We start from the raw sequence: 18,732 nt of genomic DNA, 5'->3' as shown, positions 1-18,732 counted from the left end.
ATTTTAAATATTCCATGCTTAAAATTAATAGCTGACAAGGGTTTTAAAAATTACATTGCATTACAAACATTTAATTTTTCAAAGTCCACGCGGAAGCCAGCGAGCTCAGGGGGCTCTTTGTGAGGAAAGGCAGTTCCGTGGGTTCCAGGCTCCTGGCCGGGGCCTGGGGGAGACCCAGCGGTGATTTGCGCGCCCAGAGCTGCAGGGCCCGGCAGCGGCCAGCGTTCCCCTCTGGCCCCCTGCGCTCTCGCCCCTGGGCTGCCACGGACGTGGCCTCAGTCCGAAGTCCCTCCCCAACACAGGCAAAGGGCACAATCCGTTCAGACCACAGGTGGACAGGACGAGCGTGCTTTATTTGTGAAAAGTAATACAGCATACTAATCTGAACTAGTTTAAATGGAAAGGTGACATAATGTGAACATTAGCAAAGAACAGCTAAATACTAACTGCAAAAGTGTAAAGCTGGAAGGAATCCTTGGGTGGGAATTTAGGCTGGAGGGTTTCTTACTTCTAGGCTTAGTCTGGGTTCATTATTTATTACTTTTAAATCAAACCTAATAGTAAGACAATATTGATAATCAGTACCAGACACTATGCGAATTAGTTAACACTCATCACCCCAGGTCACTCCATAAGGATGCTATGAGATTGCTACTACTTTTGATTGTGAAACTGAAGCTTAGAAAAATCAATACACATTCTTAGAACTGCAGAAATACTAAGTGTGGCCAGGACTCAAACTCGAGGTCCTCATTCTGGGCTTCAGTTCTCAACCAGGAGTTCTCAGACTCTGAGGTGCATGCCAGTTGCCTGGGCCACCTGGCTCACACTCAGAATCCTGCCCTCCCCCACGCCCCCCGAGAGCCAGCGGCTGTCCATCTGGGAGAGCCCACGAACGTGCATTTCTCACAGGCTTTGGTCAACGTCTCACTGCTGGTCTCACAGGCTTCGCAGGGCCCCTGAACTATATGCTCCACTGTGGCCATTTTCCAGGGAAAAGCCTTCACCAGGTACATGACTCAGGAAGGTGAGGAACCACTGGCCTGGGAGGCAGGTTTCCCTGAAACCGAGGACCCAGGCAGCAGGCAACCGCCCCGGGAAGGACCTGGGTCTGACAGAGCAAGCTGAGGGCCCGGCCCCTCTGTGCTGGTCCCATCACAGGGGTCAGTCTGCAACTACGGCTTACAGGCTGGGGGCCCAGGTCTGTCAGTAGAGTTTTACTGGAACTAGGACTTGAGTTGAATTAGGGTGGTGATTTTCAAACCTTTTTCATCTCATGGCACAAATAAACACATGACAAAAATTCTGCAGCACATACAAAATACATTTTTTGCTGATCTGACAAAAAAGTAGGTATGATTTTGTTTCACTTACACATGACAGCTATTGTTGTGTTGGCCGTCGTAATTTTTTAAATTTGACCATCTAAGGGAAAAGAGGTCAGTGCCCCTAAGTAGTCAAGTATTTTATGTTCTAAAAATTCTTGTGGCACACTGATTGAAAATTGCTGGATTAGAGCAAGGAAGGCAAGAGTAGATTCTACGTTCTTCATGAATTTTTAAATTGATTTTGTTTTAAAAAATCCCATTAAAATATCATGCGTCTTAATTACCAACTTTTTTGCACTCTTTTAAATTTTGAATGCCTCTCTTGCTTCGCCCTAGTCCTGCCCCTGGAACTTTCTGCCTACCCAAATAACCAGAATTTCTCAAGAAGCTCAAGGACCCCACGAGCAGGGGCCTGTCCCTGTGGTTGGCCAGCTGGAAGAAGGAACTCTATCTCCCGGGACTTTAGTGCTTGCATCATGCTAGAAGTCTGTGCCCTGGTATGGTCACAAAACACCTGGTTCCCACAGTTGGAAAGTACTAGTAACAGCCACAACAATAATAAAAACCACTATCACGCTCTCCTTCTCCTCTGGCCTATGAACCCCACCATCTAAAAGATGGGCCTAAATTCCTGAGGCTTCTCAGGTGCAACTTAAAGCCCCACATTCTTAGGCCAGACTTGTTTTCTTTTGTCTGAGCATCTCAACATCAGGAGGCAGCGGCTCCGGGGACTCTGGCCTTACCTTGAAAGAGCATCGTCTGGCTGAAGTCACTTCGCATGTCGTTCCGACACACAGCCTGGACACGGAACAGGTAAAGGCTGTCAGGTGAGACATGGCTAATGGTGGCTTTCTGTAAGGAAAGAAAGAAAAGTAGTGAGCAGGTTTCAAGGTCAGTGCACACACACCTTCTAAATCCAAACCTAAAGTAATGTTCTGTATCACTTTCAGGTTTCTGGTGCCGGGCACAGCCTGGCAGACACCCTGCTGGGAAAGCCCGGCCAGGAGTAACCTTGCCCGGGAATCTGGTTTCCACACTGACACGTGCAGGACAAGAGGTAACAAAGTCAGTCTGGACTCATACTCTTGACTGTGGCTTGGACTGTATCTTTGGCCCTTTGTATACTCATGAGTCTTGAACTTGTCTCTTCATTAATGTAACTTAGGGATTGCAGTTATCTACCCTAAACAGCCTCTAGAATGATCAGGTGTACCGGATTTCCAGAGCCACACAGAGTTTAAAACCTCAAACAAGATCTTGGCCTGTCTGTTTCTTCGCAGTTTAAAGGCCGCATCGTACCTTGGCTGTGGGGTAAAATGAGGCACGATGCCAGGAAGGACACCAGCTAGAGGTCGGGCACGGTGACATGTGGCCTTGTCACCCACCCACAGCTGTGCTTCTGCGCCAGGTGCTCGATGTCTTTGGCCGCTGCCACCTTCCTGTGTAACATGAGGAGAGAGACAGCTGCCCCCCAGGGTTCCTGTGAGAGCTAGTTAACACAGGCCTTGCTCCTACGTCGCCTACCTCATGCAGCAGAAAGAGCCCTGGTCCAGCACGGACCAGCAAGGTCCAGCTCCCGGGCCACGTCCGGCCCTCTGTCTGCTTGTAAATAAAGCTTTATGGGCACACAGCCACGTACATTCCTTCACTTCTTGTCTATGGCAGTATTCGCCCTACGATGGCGGGTTTGGGCTGTTGCCATAGCGACCTTATGTCCCATGAACCCTGAAATCTTTACTCTCTGGCCTTTTTTAGAAAAAGTTTGTCATTCCTAGTCATCAGACACCCGCCAAATCCAGGTCCCAAATTCCCAAAGCTTTATTCCAAGTCTTTAAAAATGATACCAAAGAAAGTATCTAAAAAGCAGATGGCACTTCCTGTGTGAAGAAACGAACAACAAATGCAAGTGATTTCAAAGACTTCTCTAATAGATAAAGTCTTGTGGCTGAAACGTGTGTTCCGGGCCACATACGAAAAGCAGCCCTGGGAGCTCCACCGCGAGGGGGTTATCCCACTGCCCCCACTTAAAACCTCTGACTGGGCCTTAACGTGTCATTGGGGCCACATCTGCTTCCATAGCCTAGAAGAGGGCTTCCTGCTGAGAGCAGTAGGTTGGGGTCACATTATTTAACTTTAAGCCTCATTTATCTCCTTTGGAAGAGGTAGCAATGCCACCTGCCCCACAGGTGTGCAGTAAGGATGAGGTAGAGGCATGCAACCTGGAGAATGCCACACCAATGTTAGATATTACTTTCAGGTTTCTGGGCTAAGTCCCCAGCAGTCAGAGAATAGTTTTGTTGCCATTAAGTCAGCACGCTTGACTTCCTGAGGAATTAAGAAAATTAATGTTGTGTGTCCCAGAGGAAACTAACCACCCCTAGAAATTCTTCCAAAAAAGAACTTGCTGTCAAAGCATGTTTTCCCCTACATCGTTCTCTTCCTCTGAAAATAATTTATGCCTCATTCTCTGGGCCTCTGACCCCATCTTCTGTTCAGAGCAAAATCTTTGCTTCATCTATGCAGGGATTTATTAGAATTCACTCCAAGCCAGTATCTATTCATCTTTGCATGTTTAATTATTTTTCACTTAGAACAAAAAAATTGCCTAAGTGCCTGCACAGTTTCTGCTGATGAATGCAGGCATCTTTACTTCAGAAAGTGAGAAATCCCTCATGGACTTCCAATAGTGGCAAGAGAAAGGTTAAAATACATCATCACCTTGGGTAACTTTCAGTAGATTCCTCTCTGATTTCATGAAGCTCATCATTCCCTTATGCAACCCAGATAACAATGTCTAGCAGGTAAATTGAAAATATAAATGGAAATGAAGTAAAAGAATATTCATCTAAAGAAATACGAAAAGTATTATTCTCTAACTGATTGAATGGGCCCTGGGGACTCTGTACTGGGAGAAAAAATGATGACCATCATTTAGAACCCCACTCTGTGTGGCTGTGTTTTTCATGCGCACATACAATTATAGATTTCATTATCTCAAAGCCTTCGTCTGATTAACAATAAAGGCAAAGGCTTCCAAACCCAACGGTGTCGCTTTGAGTCTCTACGTGCAGACTTAAAGGCTCATGCTTGTTGCAGTGTCTGCTTTTACAGGGGAAGAGGGCCACTTCCAAAACGTCTGCCCTGAAGGGCCTCGTGGGGTGTTGGCCACTGCACATTCAGGCAAATTTTAATATGAGATATGGAATCGGGTGTGTGCGGCTCAAAATGAGGTCAGATGTCATAGTGCCCGAGAACAGTGGTTAGAAATGACACGGTCACAGGGGTCCAGGACTGTGGGAGGCAGAGCGGCTGCGGCTAGGCGAGCACGGGCACAGCATATGGTGGTGCGTGTAGCAGGCGGGAAGAGGGAGAGGAGGGTCGCTGCAGGAGCACTAGCCAGTTCTTACACAGTGCTCACCCTATGCCAGAACCCGCTGCACAGTCACAGAACATTTACCATTTACGATAACCCTGGAGGATGAAGAGGGCTCAACAGAAGCTCTGTTTTTATAATAATGAAGGACAAGAGTTAGTTTTGCAGGGTTTAATTATAAAGACACTAACTGGCTTTTCCAGGTGGCACTAATTGGGCAGTGTGAGGGCGGGCAGGCGCAGGCCAGCTCCGGGCACAGGTTCTGGGCACGAGGAGTCACTGCAATGCGGCCTAGCCGGTGGCAGCGTGAGGCTGGGGCGGCACCGACAAAGCCTGCCCTCAGGGCCTGGCAGGGCAACACGACACGGCCCCTCGACTAACTGCAAGGGCGGCAAGCCCCCCAACTATTACCAGCTCCTTGTCGCTGTCCTTTGTAAATGTCTTCTCCTTCTCGTCTTCGTTCTTGGTCCAGCTGTAGGAGATCACATAGTTCATGATGGGTGGGTGGTAGATGGTCTCGGGCTGGCTCCAGGAAACCTGCAGTGCCGTCTGGTTCAGAGGCTGCACCTTCATGTGGATGGGGGGAGAGCTGCAGACTGAAGACACAAGCCACAGAGCGCAGGGTCAGGGGCTCCTGGCATGACACAGCATTCAGTAGCTGCCCAGGGTTCTTAGAGCCCAACCTCTAAAGCGTGACACAGTAGTGGGGACACATAACACCCACACTCCCTTCACCTACATCTGCTACTGTCAACATTTGCCACCTCTCTCCTCCCCGGCCTCTTTTCTACATGCACAATCACATACACACGCACATACAACTCTTTTTCTGCTAAATTACCACAAGCAAGTTGCAGACATCCTTACACTTCATTCCTTAACACCCAAACTGAATCTCCTAAGAATAAGGATATTCTACCATATGATTGCAAGAGACTGGATGTTTCATGCCCCCAGATTCATATTTTAAAACCTAATCTAAAAATGTCCTGTTATTGGGAGGTGGGTGGGATCTTTGGGAGGTGATTAGGTTCTGAGGGTGGAGCCCTCAAGAATGGGATGAATGTCTTTTCAGAAGAGACCCCAGAGAGCTCCCTGCCCCTTCGCCGCCAGAGGATGTCCTTGGACCAGGAGGTGGGCTCACAAAGACAGTGGGCCTGCCAGGGCCTTCCCAGCCTGCAGGCCTGTGAGAAATACATTTCTGTTGTTTTAAACCTATGGTAGTTTGTTATAGCGACCTGAACTAAGACAAAAGCCCATTATCATACTTAAGAAAATAAACATTATCTCAAAAATGCTGTCTGATGCACAGTCCATATTCAAATTTCCCTGAAATTTGAGAGCCCATTTGCAGAGCCATTTCCCCCCATCAGAGCTGCATTTCAAGATTATAAGACATGAGTGCTTCTAATCTAGTACAGTATCTGCCCTTTTTCCTTGATGACTTTTTTGTAGAAGCCAGGCTATTTGACCTGTGGGGTATCACAATGAAGTAAAATTGTAGATGAAATTCTATTATACAGAGATAAGAGTACAAAGAAATAGAATTTAAAATGAGATGTTAAATAAGTTTAAAGCAAAGGCACAAAAAAGGGGATGACGTTCTCTGACACAGCAGGAGCTCATGTAACAATTCTCCTGATGGGGGGCTTAAGGAAAAGGCAGGCGCACCCTCCTTTTTATTCCCTGTGGACGGCAGGTTGGAGGGGACGTGGTGGTTCTACACCTACCTATGCAGGGGCCGAGAATATCAAATCACCCCTGGCTGGGAACCACTGGTCTAAATGGGGAGACGGGGACTCACCGAGGGACTCCATACGTGGGGCTGATATCACTCGTCTGGGTAAGATGGACGGAGGGGAGGGGAGGTACTCGAGATGGTCCAAGCCCTGTATGGGCCAGTTTGGCCCAGTCTGTGGGCCCAGGGAAGACTTGGGCAGGCACACGTGGAAGCTGAGAGCTGAGGAGACTGAGCAGGTGGGAGGCAGAGGAAGAGAGGAGGGCAGGCCGAGGGACCACAGGAGGGAGGCCCAGGGGCTACAAGGAAGCTAATGCGGCTGGATTGAGGCACAAGAGGCAGGAGGCAACACTGCTGGACATAGCTGAGTGGAAGGTCGCCTAGGCCCAGCTGAGAATTCTGGTCTTTATCTTAAGAGCACTCAGAAGCCACTGGAATATCTGAACGGAGGAAGCCACAGAAGGTTTGCACTATACAGAGATCCCTTGAGCAGCAGCTGAGCACAGAACATGGAGGGTCCAAGTGGAGGACGGGGCCTGGGAGGAGGTGCTGCAACGGCCTGCTGCTTGTAGACTTGGAGGTGGACTCTAGACTGCACAGTTAGAGTGAGGGAAGGAGCTGAGCCACCCTGGAGGAGGTGCACCAGGGGACCATGGCATGGTTGTGGCATCTCCCAGGAGCCCGCGATGGCCAGCCTCTCCAAAAGCCCCAAGCCCCGGGCCACCCTGGGGACCAGGACACTTCCCTGTGCTAAGGAGCTGGCTACTGGAGAAGAGAGGAGATTGGTTTCGACAGGGAGGCATCCTTTTGCTCTTCAACCGCGAAATCATGCTGCCACCGAAGAGATCTGCTTTGTGTAACTCTGACAGGGAGGAAGGGACAAACTAATGAGGCATTCCCACGGCCCGAAGAACCCCGGAGGCATCAGGCATCGGCATCTCGCTGCCCCCTGCACGTGCCACCAGAGCAGGGACATCAGAGAGTCTGCAGGGAGGCTTCCACCGATACAAGGGGAGGGGGGTGCCAGTGTGGACACTAGGTGGCACTAACACCCCATTCAAAACAGCTTAAAACCTCTAGTTTCTCAAAGCGGCAGAGAGTAGCGGGGGAGGCCAGGAAAAGACCTGTATCCCCATTTTTCCAAATGCCAATAATGAACCAAGATTCCTATATTGGAAGCTCCTGTCCCTCACGACGATGGCCACGGAAGAAGTCCGGACTCCTACATCTTTCCTCACCTCTTACCACATTCTTATCAACCCCCCAATTCTGAGGCCTTCACTCTCCTGCCCCAATTAGGGGAGAGCTGCATGGGGATGCACGCATCTCCAACAGTTCCATCAGCACAGCACAAGTAATTCCACCACCCACATGCGGATGTAACCATTCTTCTTTATCCTTTGCAATTAAAACAGCTGGGGTTTCTTTGCTGATTAAGATGACTCACGTCACTGTTTTAAAAAAGAAACCCAAGTAGCACAAAAAACGTAAAAAGAAAATGTTTTTAAAAATCACCCCAAATTCTGGCACCCAGAGGTAAGTTTTATTAACTTTCTGGGAAGTCAGCATCCAGACATGTACAGTAAAAGCACATACATGCAATTTGACGTAAATGGGGTATGGAACAGATACTACATGTCGATTTTGCATACTATTCACATGCTATTAAACACTCTACTACTTCTGATTTTTTTTCAACTGTTTAAACATAAAAACCATTCCTAGCTTAGGGATGTACAAACAGTGGTGGTGGGGGTCAGTGGTGCGCTGACCCCAGACCTAGAAGATAAAAGGAAGCCAAACCTTTATCTAAAACGTGTGTCCTCAGCACTGAATTCTGCCCTCAGCACAGCCTGTGACCCACCCTCCATGCCCCTGAGATCCTTCCGTGTGGTGCTGCGGGGGACTGACTCTGTAATAAAGAACCAAACTCCTCCCGCTAGAAACCTGAGCTCCATGAGGCTGGCAAATTTTCTGTCTTGTTTGCTACATTATCTGTGATGCCAAACGGGACCTGGCACAGAAATGAGTACTGGCTTGATGAGGGGATGCTGGTTGACTGGATATATTCCTTGATCTCATGGTTTACAAGTCCTGTAGGACATGGTCCCTCCCTCCCCCCCCCCCAATCTCCAAGTTCACGGCTTTCCTTTCTCCTCATTTACTTGTCTCTGACAGCCCCACCCCACCCACCGGACAATCCAGCTTCAACATCATGCTTCCCTTCAGAGGTCTTTTCTCCACCCCTCTGACTGATCCATGAGCACCCTGTGGCAAGCATCAGGCTTTTTTTTTCCCCTTTGCTTGCATGGGGATCAGGTTTTCCTGACAGAAAGAGAGAAAGTATGTTGCTCTTTGGACAGGACTACTGATAAAAAGCTCACCTATAAAATCGGCACTACACAATCCGTTCTGGGGCTCAAGTTCAGGAGCCTTCAGTTCGTGGGAGGAGCCTGTTGCCAGCCTTCCCCTCATACCTTCACCAAGGAGGCATTTGCTCATCAGAAACCCCGTTAGGCCTGAGAGGGTGGCAACACCCCAGTGTACTCAGTGGCTGGGAGATGCAAAATGAACAGGTACCCTGCATGGACCGTGAAAATATGCGGACGGCACACCAGTGCACCTGTGCTTCTGAGTTTTGCTTGCTTTTTCAGTGATAGAACCCCTTCTTTCATGTAAGACCACTCTCAAAATCCCAAACAGAAAGCAGACAAAAGAAGGAACCATTGGGAAACGCTGGTATAAACAAGTGTGAGCTTCAGAGCCAGACCCATGCAGCGCTCATGTGAAATGGGCGGTCGGTCCCCTGCAACTCTCCTCGCAGGTCTGGGTGAGATGGCAGGCCAGTGGGCAGCAGGCGGCTGGCCCGTACGGTGTTACATAAGCTGGTGTATTTTACATACAAAGCTGGACTTCTGCAGCAGGCCTGCAAGCACACACACCTGGCAGTGGTTACCTGGAGCGGCAGAGCACTTCAGACTGGGTGAGGGTGTGCTCAAAGCTGTTTCAGTCCCTGCCGCGTCCCACTGTCTGCCTTTACACAGGTCGCCTCACCCACAGGCCTGGCCCCTTGGTGTTACAAACACCAGGAACCCCGTCACAGGCACACTGTCAGAGCCACACCCCCCGCCACTGCAAACACCACCTAACACAGGGAGTTGGACACTCATCTTGACACGCCCTCTGTGCAACACTGAAGCCTTAACTGTGTGGGAAGCACCGCTTGCAGCTGGTTCTCTAGAGAGATCTCCCCTTCGAAGTGCTCCTGACATCAGCCATCCCCTCCTCGGGCCTGGTTACATTCCCACTGGCGTCTGATTGCTTTCCACAGGATTCTCGGCTAATGCTCACGCCAGCCCCGAGAATATCTGCCTTCATTCTGAACCACCTTTAATTATGACCCCAGACTTCATTAAATAATGACAAGGCTTCTAGCAGAGCATCCAAGGTCCTGTGACTGTGCAGCGATGTCAAGGGTATTTTCTCAGTGGTTCTCCAAGTACATGGTAGGCTCGCCCACCCCCACCACACTCCTCTTCACTTTGGCCATTAGATAAACCAGTAGGATCCGTGTGAAGTCACTGTGATTTTAAACGCCTTAAATTACTGGGGGCTGCAGGTCCTCCCAGGCACCAACAGGCCAATTACAGGCCAGAAGTCAGAGACAGCAATGCTCAAACACAGCAAGTCGGTGCCAGTTCCCTATTCCACAACGCTTATCAACAGAAATGGAAGTGGGGGGGCTGGGCCACGGTGGAGGGAGGTGTGACATTGTACATCATACAGGGTGGTTCCAGGGACCAGCCTGGCCTGAGCAGGCTGGGCAGGTGCAGGCCTCCCCACAGGGACAGGGCAGGTGAGGGAGCAGGGCACCGTCTCCTCTCAGGTTCCATCGGAGCAGAGCTGCGAGCCTTGCCTCAGACAGCTTAAATGCCTGTCTTGTCTTTATTGCCCCAGCTCAGCTCAAGAACCCTTGAATATGGCGCCCTTTAGGGGGACTTTGCAAAGAAATGGCTTCAGGGAAAGATTTCTCTTTTGGAAGGGCTGCATCAAAGAGGTCTAGGTAAACACGAAATACCCCAAGCAGACCATGTAGGACTTCAAACCTGGCACCTTGGTGCTCCCTCCCCCACCCTGCGCAAGGTCTTCTGAAAGGGAACGTGCAGGGCAAAGATGCCAGAACTGGGGGAGAGGAAATGAAAGTGGGACTCCTGCTCCAGCACTTTGGGGATCTACAGCAGCCCAACAGTGTCGGACTGGAGCTGCCAGCCGCCCGGGGCATGCCGCGTATTCCTCTCAGACGACCCATGTACACAGCACTGAGCCCGAGTGGCGGGTTCAGTTATTCTCCCCATTAAAGATGGTGAGCACACTGGGGTCCAGGGAGACCAAGTCACTGGGCTTGGCCAAGCACACGGTCAGGGCTGGGTTCAGAACTGGAACCCAGTCTGTCACATTCCACACCAGAGGGCGTCATGTGCGTTCCACCCGCAGACACCTCCCGCATCTGTCTTCTGATCTGCAGGGTGAGGATGCAGGTGTCAGGAGGGTTAGCCCAAGTGCTTAAAGAACACACAGGGCTATGCATCTACAGTAGCCTTAGGTCTGTGGCTTCTTCAGCAGGTCAACAGTCCTTTGTGCAGAAAAGCACCCTTCCCACTCTCTCTGCCTTCCTGCACTTCTCTGTTCTCAGTGACAGATGAGAACACCGGGTCTGACAATTTCCAGAAGAGCCTTCAACTCCCTCTAAAACTGGATGCAGCCCAACACCACTCTCCCCCATTGGAAATGCCACCTAGGTTCAGGTCCCTCGAGCCATCCTGGGGATGCTGGGAATGTACACAGTGGTGCAGGCAGACCAGCCCCAAGGTCTCTATTCTGTGCCATTCTGGGCTGACACAGCAACTTTAAGGAGTCCCATCTGATGAGCCTGGCTGGGGGTCGGGGGATTACACAAACCCTTACTGCAATTCATTGCGGCTGCTGGCTCTATCATCACCTTTGTTTTAGAGGCTGAGACTCAAGACTTATTCACTCTGGAGTCAGACTACTTTAATTCTGGACATATCAGCAGCATGGTCCTGGATAAAGGCATAACCTGCCCAAGCACTGGCTGACTGATGCATAGGAAGTGATGTGTTGTAGGGAGTAGCTATTGTTAAATATTTACTGAGCACCTGCTATATGCCAGGACCTTCTCCAGCAACTAGCCATGAAAGTGAACACAAGTTGACATGGTTTTTGAACCCCTGGAGATTATAGCCCACAGGGAGAAATGCACCAACCACCTAATCCCTACCAATTAGTTCTCTAGCTATAAGGTTGTTTGTTTGTTTTTAGATTCCACATATAAGAGAAATCTTATGGTATTTGTCTTTTTCCATCTGACTTATTTCACTTAGCATAATAACCTCTGGGTCTATCCATGCTTTCATAAAGGGAAGGATTTCATTCTTTTTTAATGGTTGAACAATATGCCACTGTATATATACCACAATTTCTTTATCCATTCATTCATCCATGAACAATTAGGGAGTTTCCATGCCTTGGCTACTGTAAATACTGCTTCAGTGAACCCAGGAATGCAGATATCTTTCTGTTTTTGTTTCCCTTCAGATAAATACCCAGAAGTGGAAATGCTGGATCTTATGTTAGTTCTACTTTTAATTTTTAAGGAAACTTCATACTGTTTTCCACGTGGGCTGCACCAATTTACACTGCCACCAGCATCCTCACCAACACTTGTTATTTCTTCTCTTTCTGATGATAGGCATTCTAACAGGCCTGAGGTGATGGCTCATTGTGGCTTGGATGTGCATTTCCCCGATGATTGGTAATGTTGCGTATCTTTTCATGTACTTGTTGGCCATCTCTATGTCTTCTCTTATTCTAATATTATTAGGTCTTTGTCCCCAGTGTCTGACACAGGGCTCCTAAATCCCTTGTAAATTCTTAAGTGATGAGAACATTAAGGAGCATCTCTTGTAAATCCCTTGTAAATTCTTAAGTGATGAGAACATTAAGGAGCATCTCTTGTTCTGTGGAGGGGACTGTGTGGGCTTCTGGAGGGCTTCTGGATTGTGGCCGGTCACTGCAAAGATCAAGCCACAATTAGAAGCCCCAAATTTTCAGCCCCACCTGCATCTCCTCCGCTAGAGAGGGGAGAGTGTCCATAAATGGAGTTAACATTGATTTGCCTACGCACTGCAGCCTCCGTAATAATCCCAAAAGTACGGGGTTCGGGGTACTTCGAATCTCGCTGCTCACCTGTACGCTTTATTATATCTTTTAATAAGCTGGTAACTGTGTCTCCCTGAGCCCCGTGAGCCACTCTAACAACTCAATCAAACCCAGAGGGTCTTGTGGGGATCTCCTATTCATAGCCAAGTTGAACAGAAGTCATGGGTAACCTGGGCACCTATTTTTTATTTATTGGTTTCTGAAGTGGGATGGGAGGAGTGTTGTGGGGCTGAGGCCTCATCCTGTGAACCTGACGCTGTCTCCAGGTAGGCAATGTCAGAACTGAGTTAAACTTTAGGACATCTAGCTGGTGTTGCAGAGAATTGCTTGGTGGGAAAACCTCTCACACATTTGGCCACCGGAAATGTGAGAAGCGATGGGTTCTGTGTGAAAATACAGGAGAGAGGCACAGGAGATGGACAGTTGGCTCTTTCCCTGCTCAGGAGGCAGAACTGTTTTTTTTCCCCACAACTGTGACGTTTTCTCCACACCGACTGGTGGCATCCTCTACATTCTATGAACAAGTCCTGGTGTGTAATTCTGTTTTTCGCCCCCGACTGAGTATTAGATGCTCTATTTAGCAAATGTCATGAAGATGGCAAGTTTGAAAACTTCCACATCCCATCAGTTGTATCTGCTGTGTATGGAACAGAGCCATGCGCTTAAAATATGTACAACAGCAGCAGCAGCCTGTGACTGGGAAGGCAGTGACTGGGAACAATCGATTCTCCAGGCCTCTAAACATGTGGTTTTCACTTGGTCACGTTATACTATTTCTGACCTCTCCTCCCTTCTTAAAAGTCTTTTTCCTATGCAACGTTCCTCTTCCTCTCAGAACGGAAAGCCATGGGAGGTATCTATGTCCTGTGCAGGAAAAAGCATTGTTCAGCTTGGCACTAAGGGAGATGGCCAAGTTCAGAATGATGCACCTTCCCAGTCCGACTTCCCAGCTGCTTCTCAAACACAGGGTGGAAGGCTGCATTCCATGTACCCCTGGGCCCGCCCTTCACCTTTAACTTTAAGATGCTGGCCTTTCCTGCCCAAAGGCCAAACTGGACATCTCCCTCTTTCGCTGGACACAGCACCCTTTCTACGTGGTACCTTTTAACTTGGACCACTTCCCGCTGCTTTGCTCTAGTCTGGGCTCCAACTGACAGTCTGTACCAGAGATCAGGGGGCAGGTCTAGCACGGGCAAGTACTGAGTGGCCTGGTCCTGGAGCTGGGTTTTCTCTGGCTGAGTCTCCTATTTTCCACCAGTAAGAAGATGTTGTGGCCCCACTGATTATGAAGAAACCCCTGGGTCACTTGGAGGCCCACAGCTGCCCTCAGGAACTCAGGACCGTTATTTAAACACCATCCGAGACCTAAGACCTGACGAGCTGTCCTTGTCGGTAATCCCGATGGCCATGCCCCGTGATTGTCTGGTGACCCACACTGATGAGGTTAGCCAGGCTCTATTAAACCACTGACTCTAAATGGTTTTAATACAAAGAGGTCAGAGTGCCCTCATTTGTCTCAATTTGGTCCTTAAAAATGGTTTTTCTCTTACAATAGGTATCAGTGAGGCTTGGTACCTAACATATTTAAAAGGAGTGTCCTAGCTCTTGTCTGACATTCAAGTAATTAGCTTTGGCATCTGCCTCTCTTATTAGTTCTGGTTCAGGGAGGCCTTAGGATGGGGTCCACTGTTTGGATTCCAACCCTGGTTTGACCCCTAGATGTGGCGCCTGTACTAACTGGTCATTCGATAAGGATAGCCCTCTGTGGTATGCTTCCGTGGTCTCCCACACCTGGGAAGTGGCCTCAGCAGCTCTGGGCTTGGTCAAGAGGACCCAGAGGAAAAGAGGGTGCCTGCCGCTAGTGTGGAGAGACCAGGCTACGAAAGGCAGCACCCCCGGTGGGGAATCACCTCTGCAGCACTCGAGGGGACGGAGCAACGCAACACCTGCCAGATGGCCACACGTGTGCTCCGAGGAGCTTGGGCTTCTGGCTGGCTGGTGAAAGCCAACATTTTTCAATGGTTACACTCTTCTCTGAGAAGGCGCCTCTCTTCTGGCAAGCCTTTGCAGGTGCCGGCTCAAAAACACGGAAACTGCAAGGTTCCATGTACTTGATGTGTAATACCTGTTGGCATTTAGTAGTAGACATATAGACAGGGCCTTCAGAACACAGAGCTGTGTTTTGTTTGTATTTGAAACAAGACAGCCAGAACACTTAGTGTGGTCTAAGTCAGGGCTTTGGAATCGCAAAACCAGTCCAGAGAGAGCCCAGAAGTGAAGTCAGCAACCATGACGACCACTAGCTGTGCTGGGAAGAAGAAAGGATGACTTAAGAGGACTGGACAAGGGCCTGTACTTCCAGGTCTTTACAGATGGTCTTGGAATCTCAGGCCTCCAGGGACTGTTTCCTAGCACAGCAGAAGGGTTCTGTCCAACGTTCTTGTACCTTAGCTAACATGCGTTTGTGGAATAATGATGGGAAGAGTGGGGAAATAAACAGTCTGTTTCTCCGCTATGCTCCCCCGTGATTCCAAGCAGATGCACACACAGATCTCAGGCCCTCCTGCTCCATGGATTGTGAGTGCTACTTAGTGAGAGGCAAGGGGAGGGAGCAGTCACTCTGGGAAAGAGAGTGCTGTTGGCCTTTGTTAATTTCCACAGGGTTGTTCCCAAGCACCACGGTACCCACACAGATAAATGCAACGCCAAGGAAGAGTTTTTTAGAAAACAGAGAAAAGCTGAAGCCATAGGAGGGTGGCTAAGTTGGCCTCAAAGATCAAACTGCCTAACCTGCCTCGAGATGAAGAGGATTAAGTAATTAGGTAATATTTACAGCACGGAGATGATAGATGGCCTTTGGCATCTGTTAAAAATGTCAGTTCAACATTTCCCCAGTAATGAAGTATTTCCGCCTGGGAACATCCTACCACTAGTGCCTGCAACTTTAAATGCCTCCGTTCTCTACTGTGAGGTGGTATGGAGTGGCTGTTCCACGGGCTGGAGAAAATAGCCCTCTCTCCATGTTTTTTTGGATAAATGTTTTCATCCAAGTGGTCTATGGTCAAAGTGGAAGACGTTTTCCCAAACCCAGGGAGCCTCTCCAATTCCTAGGAGCGATGTAGAACCCTACTGCAAATGCCTGGCTGTGCCCACACCACAGCCAGGACTAGATCACAAATGCCCCAACTGTGCCAGCTCTTGTGAAAAGAATGTTTTTACTCCTGGCCATGTGACATGTGCTGGTTAGCTCACTGGGTCTTTGCGTCCATTTGTCCATCCATCCATCTGGGCCAGTACTTACTTAGGAGCTAGCAGTGAATACTGCACTCTCTCTGACAACACAAAAAAGAAGACAGCCTCACCCCTCATGGAGCTGATGTGGTAATGAGACAGCTAAAGATTAAAAAAACACACACACACACAAATGAATGTATTGTTTCAATAGTGATAAGTGTTCCAAGAGAAAAGTACTGGTGGTTTGAGACAAGTGGCTGGGCCAAGGCAGTCAGGAAACGCCCCTGGGGAAGGGACCCTAGAGCTACGTATGAAGGCTGAGGAGGTTCCNAGGAAGAGTTTTTTAGAAAACAGAGAAAAGCTGAAGCCATAGGAGGGTGGCTAAGTTGGCCTCAAAGATCAAACTGCCTAACCTGCCTAGAGACGAAGAGGATTAAGTAATTAGGTAATATTTACAGCACGGAGATGATAGATGGCCTTTGGCATCTGTTAAAAATATCAGTTCAACATTTCCCCAGTAATGAAGTATTTCCGCCTGGGAGCATCCTGCCAAACTAGTGCCTGCAACTTTAAATGCCTCCGTTCTCTACTGTGAGGTGGTATGGAGTGGCTGTTCCACGGGCTGGAGAAAATAGCCCTCTCTCCATGTTTTTTTTGGATAAATGTTTTCATCCAAGTGGTCTATGGTCAAAGTGGAAGACGTTTTCCCAAACCCTGGGAGCCTCTCCAATTCCTAGGAGCGATGTAGAACCCTACTGCAAATGCCTGGCTGTGCCCACACAACAGCCAGGACTAGATCACAAATGCCCCAACTGTGCCAGCTCTTGTGAAAAGAATGTTTTTACTCCTGGCCATGTGACATGTGCTGGTTAGCTCACTGGGTCTTTGCGTCCATTTGTCCATCCATCCATCTGGGCCAGTACTTACTTAGGAGCTAGCAGTGAATACTGCACTCTCTCTGACAACACAAAAAAGAAGACAGCCTCACCCCTCATGGAGCTGATGTGGTAATGAGACAGCTAAAGATTAAAAAAACACACACACACACAAATGAATGTATTGTTTCAATAGTGATAAGTGTTCCAAGAGAAAAGTACTGGTGGTTTGAGACAAGTGGCTGGGCCAAGGCAGTCAGGAAACGCCCCTGGGGAAGGGACCCTAGAGCTACGTATGAAGGCTGAGGAGGTTCCGTTAGGCACAGAGGTGGGGCGAGGGCCCTCTGGGCAGAACAAACAGCCAGCTAGGGCTGGAGGGTGTCAGTGGACTAAAGGGTAGGATGCCAAGGGAAGAAAAGTGCAAGATAGGGCTGTGGAGGGGGCAGGATGTGTGAACCATGCTAAAGAATGCGGATTTAATTAAAAAGGTTTTAACAATTTAACAAGTGCAACAACAATCCGGTGTTGCCCTTCTATGAGCAAGAGAGCATGGTCCCCTATTCTGAAAGGAATTCTCCAATGATCATGTTACATGTAATAGGTTGTTCTGAACATACAAAGAAGCCACTGCTGACCAACAAACAAGAAAGTACAATTATTAGCAGAGTACTTTCCATGTCCCAGACTCTGTCATATACGTTCCCTACATCGATTGATTGAAAGGGCCACAAGCCAAGGAGGAGCTATAATTATTACCTATACTTTCCAGACAAGGAAACCAAGACTTAGGCATTAACTACATGGAGAAAATGTAGAAGTAAATGGTTGATCTGGAATTTGAATCCAGGTTTGCTTGACTTCCAAATCAATATTCTTACCCAGTGATGAGAATGATATTTTCTCATCATTCATTCACTCACTCACTCATTAATTCATTCAACGAACAATTACTGTACACCTACTGTGTCTTAGGCACTGTGTTAGGCTCTGCTGTTTCAAAGATGCACAAGATCTTCAGCCTAGAAGGCCCCAAAGCCCAAGTCAAGGGGGTGCCCTGGCTCTCCCAGGAACTGAACCCATGTTCAAGGCCTCAGCAGCCTGTGCCCTGAGTGTCCAGGCTGACCTGCCAAAGCAAGCCAAGTAAATAGAGACTGATTCCTTTTGCAAAGGAAGCACACCCTTTCCCCACAAGTATCTTTACTTGTAAGGCTCCTTCATTTGAGAGAGTAATAAACTGTGCTGTGTAAGCCACCTGCAGACCTCTAAAAAACAAAGAGGGTACCATTGTGGATTCACTGGAACCCAGCAGTCTCTTAGAAAACCGAAAGAATGCTGCTTTTGGACATAAGAGGATCTCAGTTCACATCACAGCCCTGTTAGAGTTCCTGACTGGAAGGCTCTGGATAATCACTTGCTTTCTCTGAGTCTCAAACCACTTATCTGTTAAAGGGAAACAGTCACACTGCACTTCTCTTTTTGTACACACCCCCACCACCCTCCATCCAAACTGTTGGAAATCTCGGAGACTCTAGTCCAAAATCCATCCCTAAGGATCACTTCTACCCACATCCAGCCACTGGCATTCTGCCTGGAAGATTTCTATCAGCCTCCTGCTGGTCTCGCAGATTCCACCCCGGTTCTCTGCAAACATTCCTCACATAACAGAGAGATAGGTTTAAAAACCTGTTCAGATCATCCTATTGCTCTGCTTAGGACCCTTCCAAGGCTTCCCATTGCTATAAGAACACAATCTTAAATCCTTAACAATAAAAGCTTTCCCTACACTTCAGCATTGCTTCCCACCTCTCTATGTTGGTTTCCATGCCCCAGGGCTTTCACAGATGACCTCTCCCTCTATGAATTTTGCAGGGTTGTGTCCAGTCCTATCCAGGGCAGATCCCTTCCTTGCTGTCTCACCATTCTCTAGCACTTTTAGCACACCAC

The 18,732-nt window shown here is 48.6% G+C and overlaps 1 protein-coding gene across 3 annotated transcripts in view; it reads right to left on the bottom strand.

The window, feature by feature from the left end:
* Nucleotides 1–18,732, bottom strand: part of PTPRG (protein tyrosine phosphatase receptor type G) — a 715,684-nt gene that overhangs the window by 98,136 nt on the left and 598,816 nt on the right. For all 3 annotated transcript variants that reach the window (XM_037040813.1, XM_037040814.1, XM_037040815.1), the window contains exons 9-10: nt 5,113–5,297; nt 2,072–2,180 (exon numbers count right to left, since the gene is read on the bottom strand). In XM_037040813.1, coding sequence (XP_036896708.1) covers nt 2,072–2,180; nt 5,113–5,297 — 294 coding nt within the window. The remainder of the gene's footprint in view (nt 1–2,071; nt 2,181–5,112; nt 5,298–18,732) is intronic.

This window comes from Sturnira hondurensis, unplaced genomic scaffold (genome assembly GCF_014824575.4).
Source record: "Sturnira hondurensis isolate 20B ecotype Veracruz unplaced genomic scaffold, ASM1482457v3 Scaffold0002840, whole genome shotgun sequence".
Taxonomy (NCBI): Eukaryota; Metazoa; Chordata; class Mammalia; order Chiroptera; family Phyllostomidae; genus Sturnira; species Sturnira hondurensis.
This window is presented reverse-complemented; position numbering and strand designations above follow the sequence as displayed.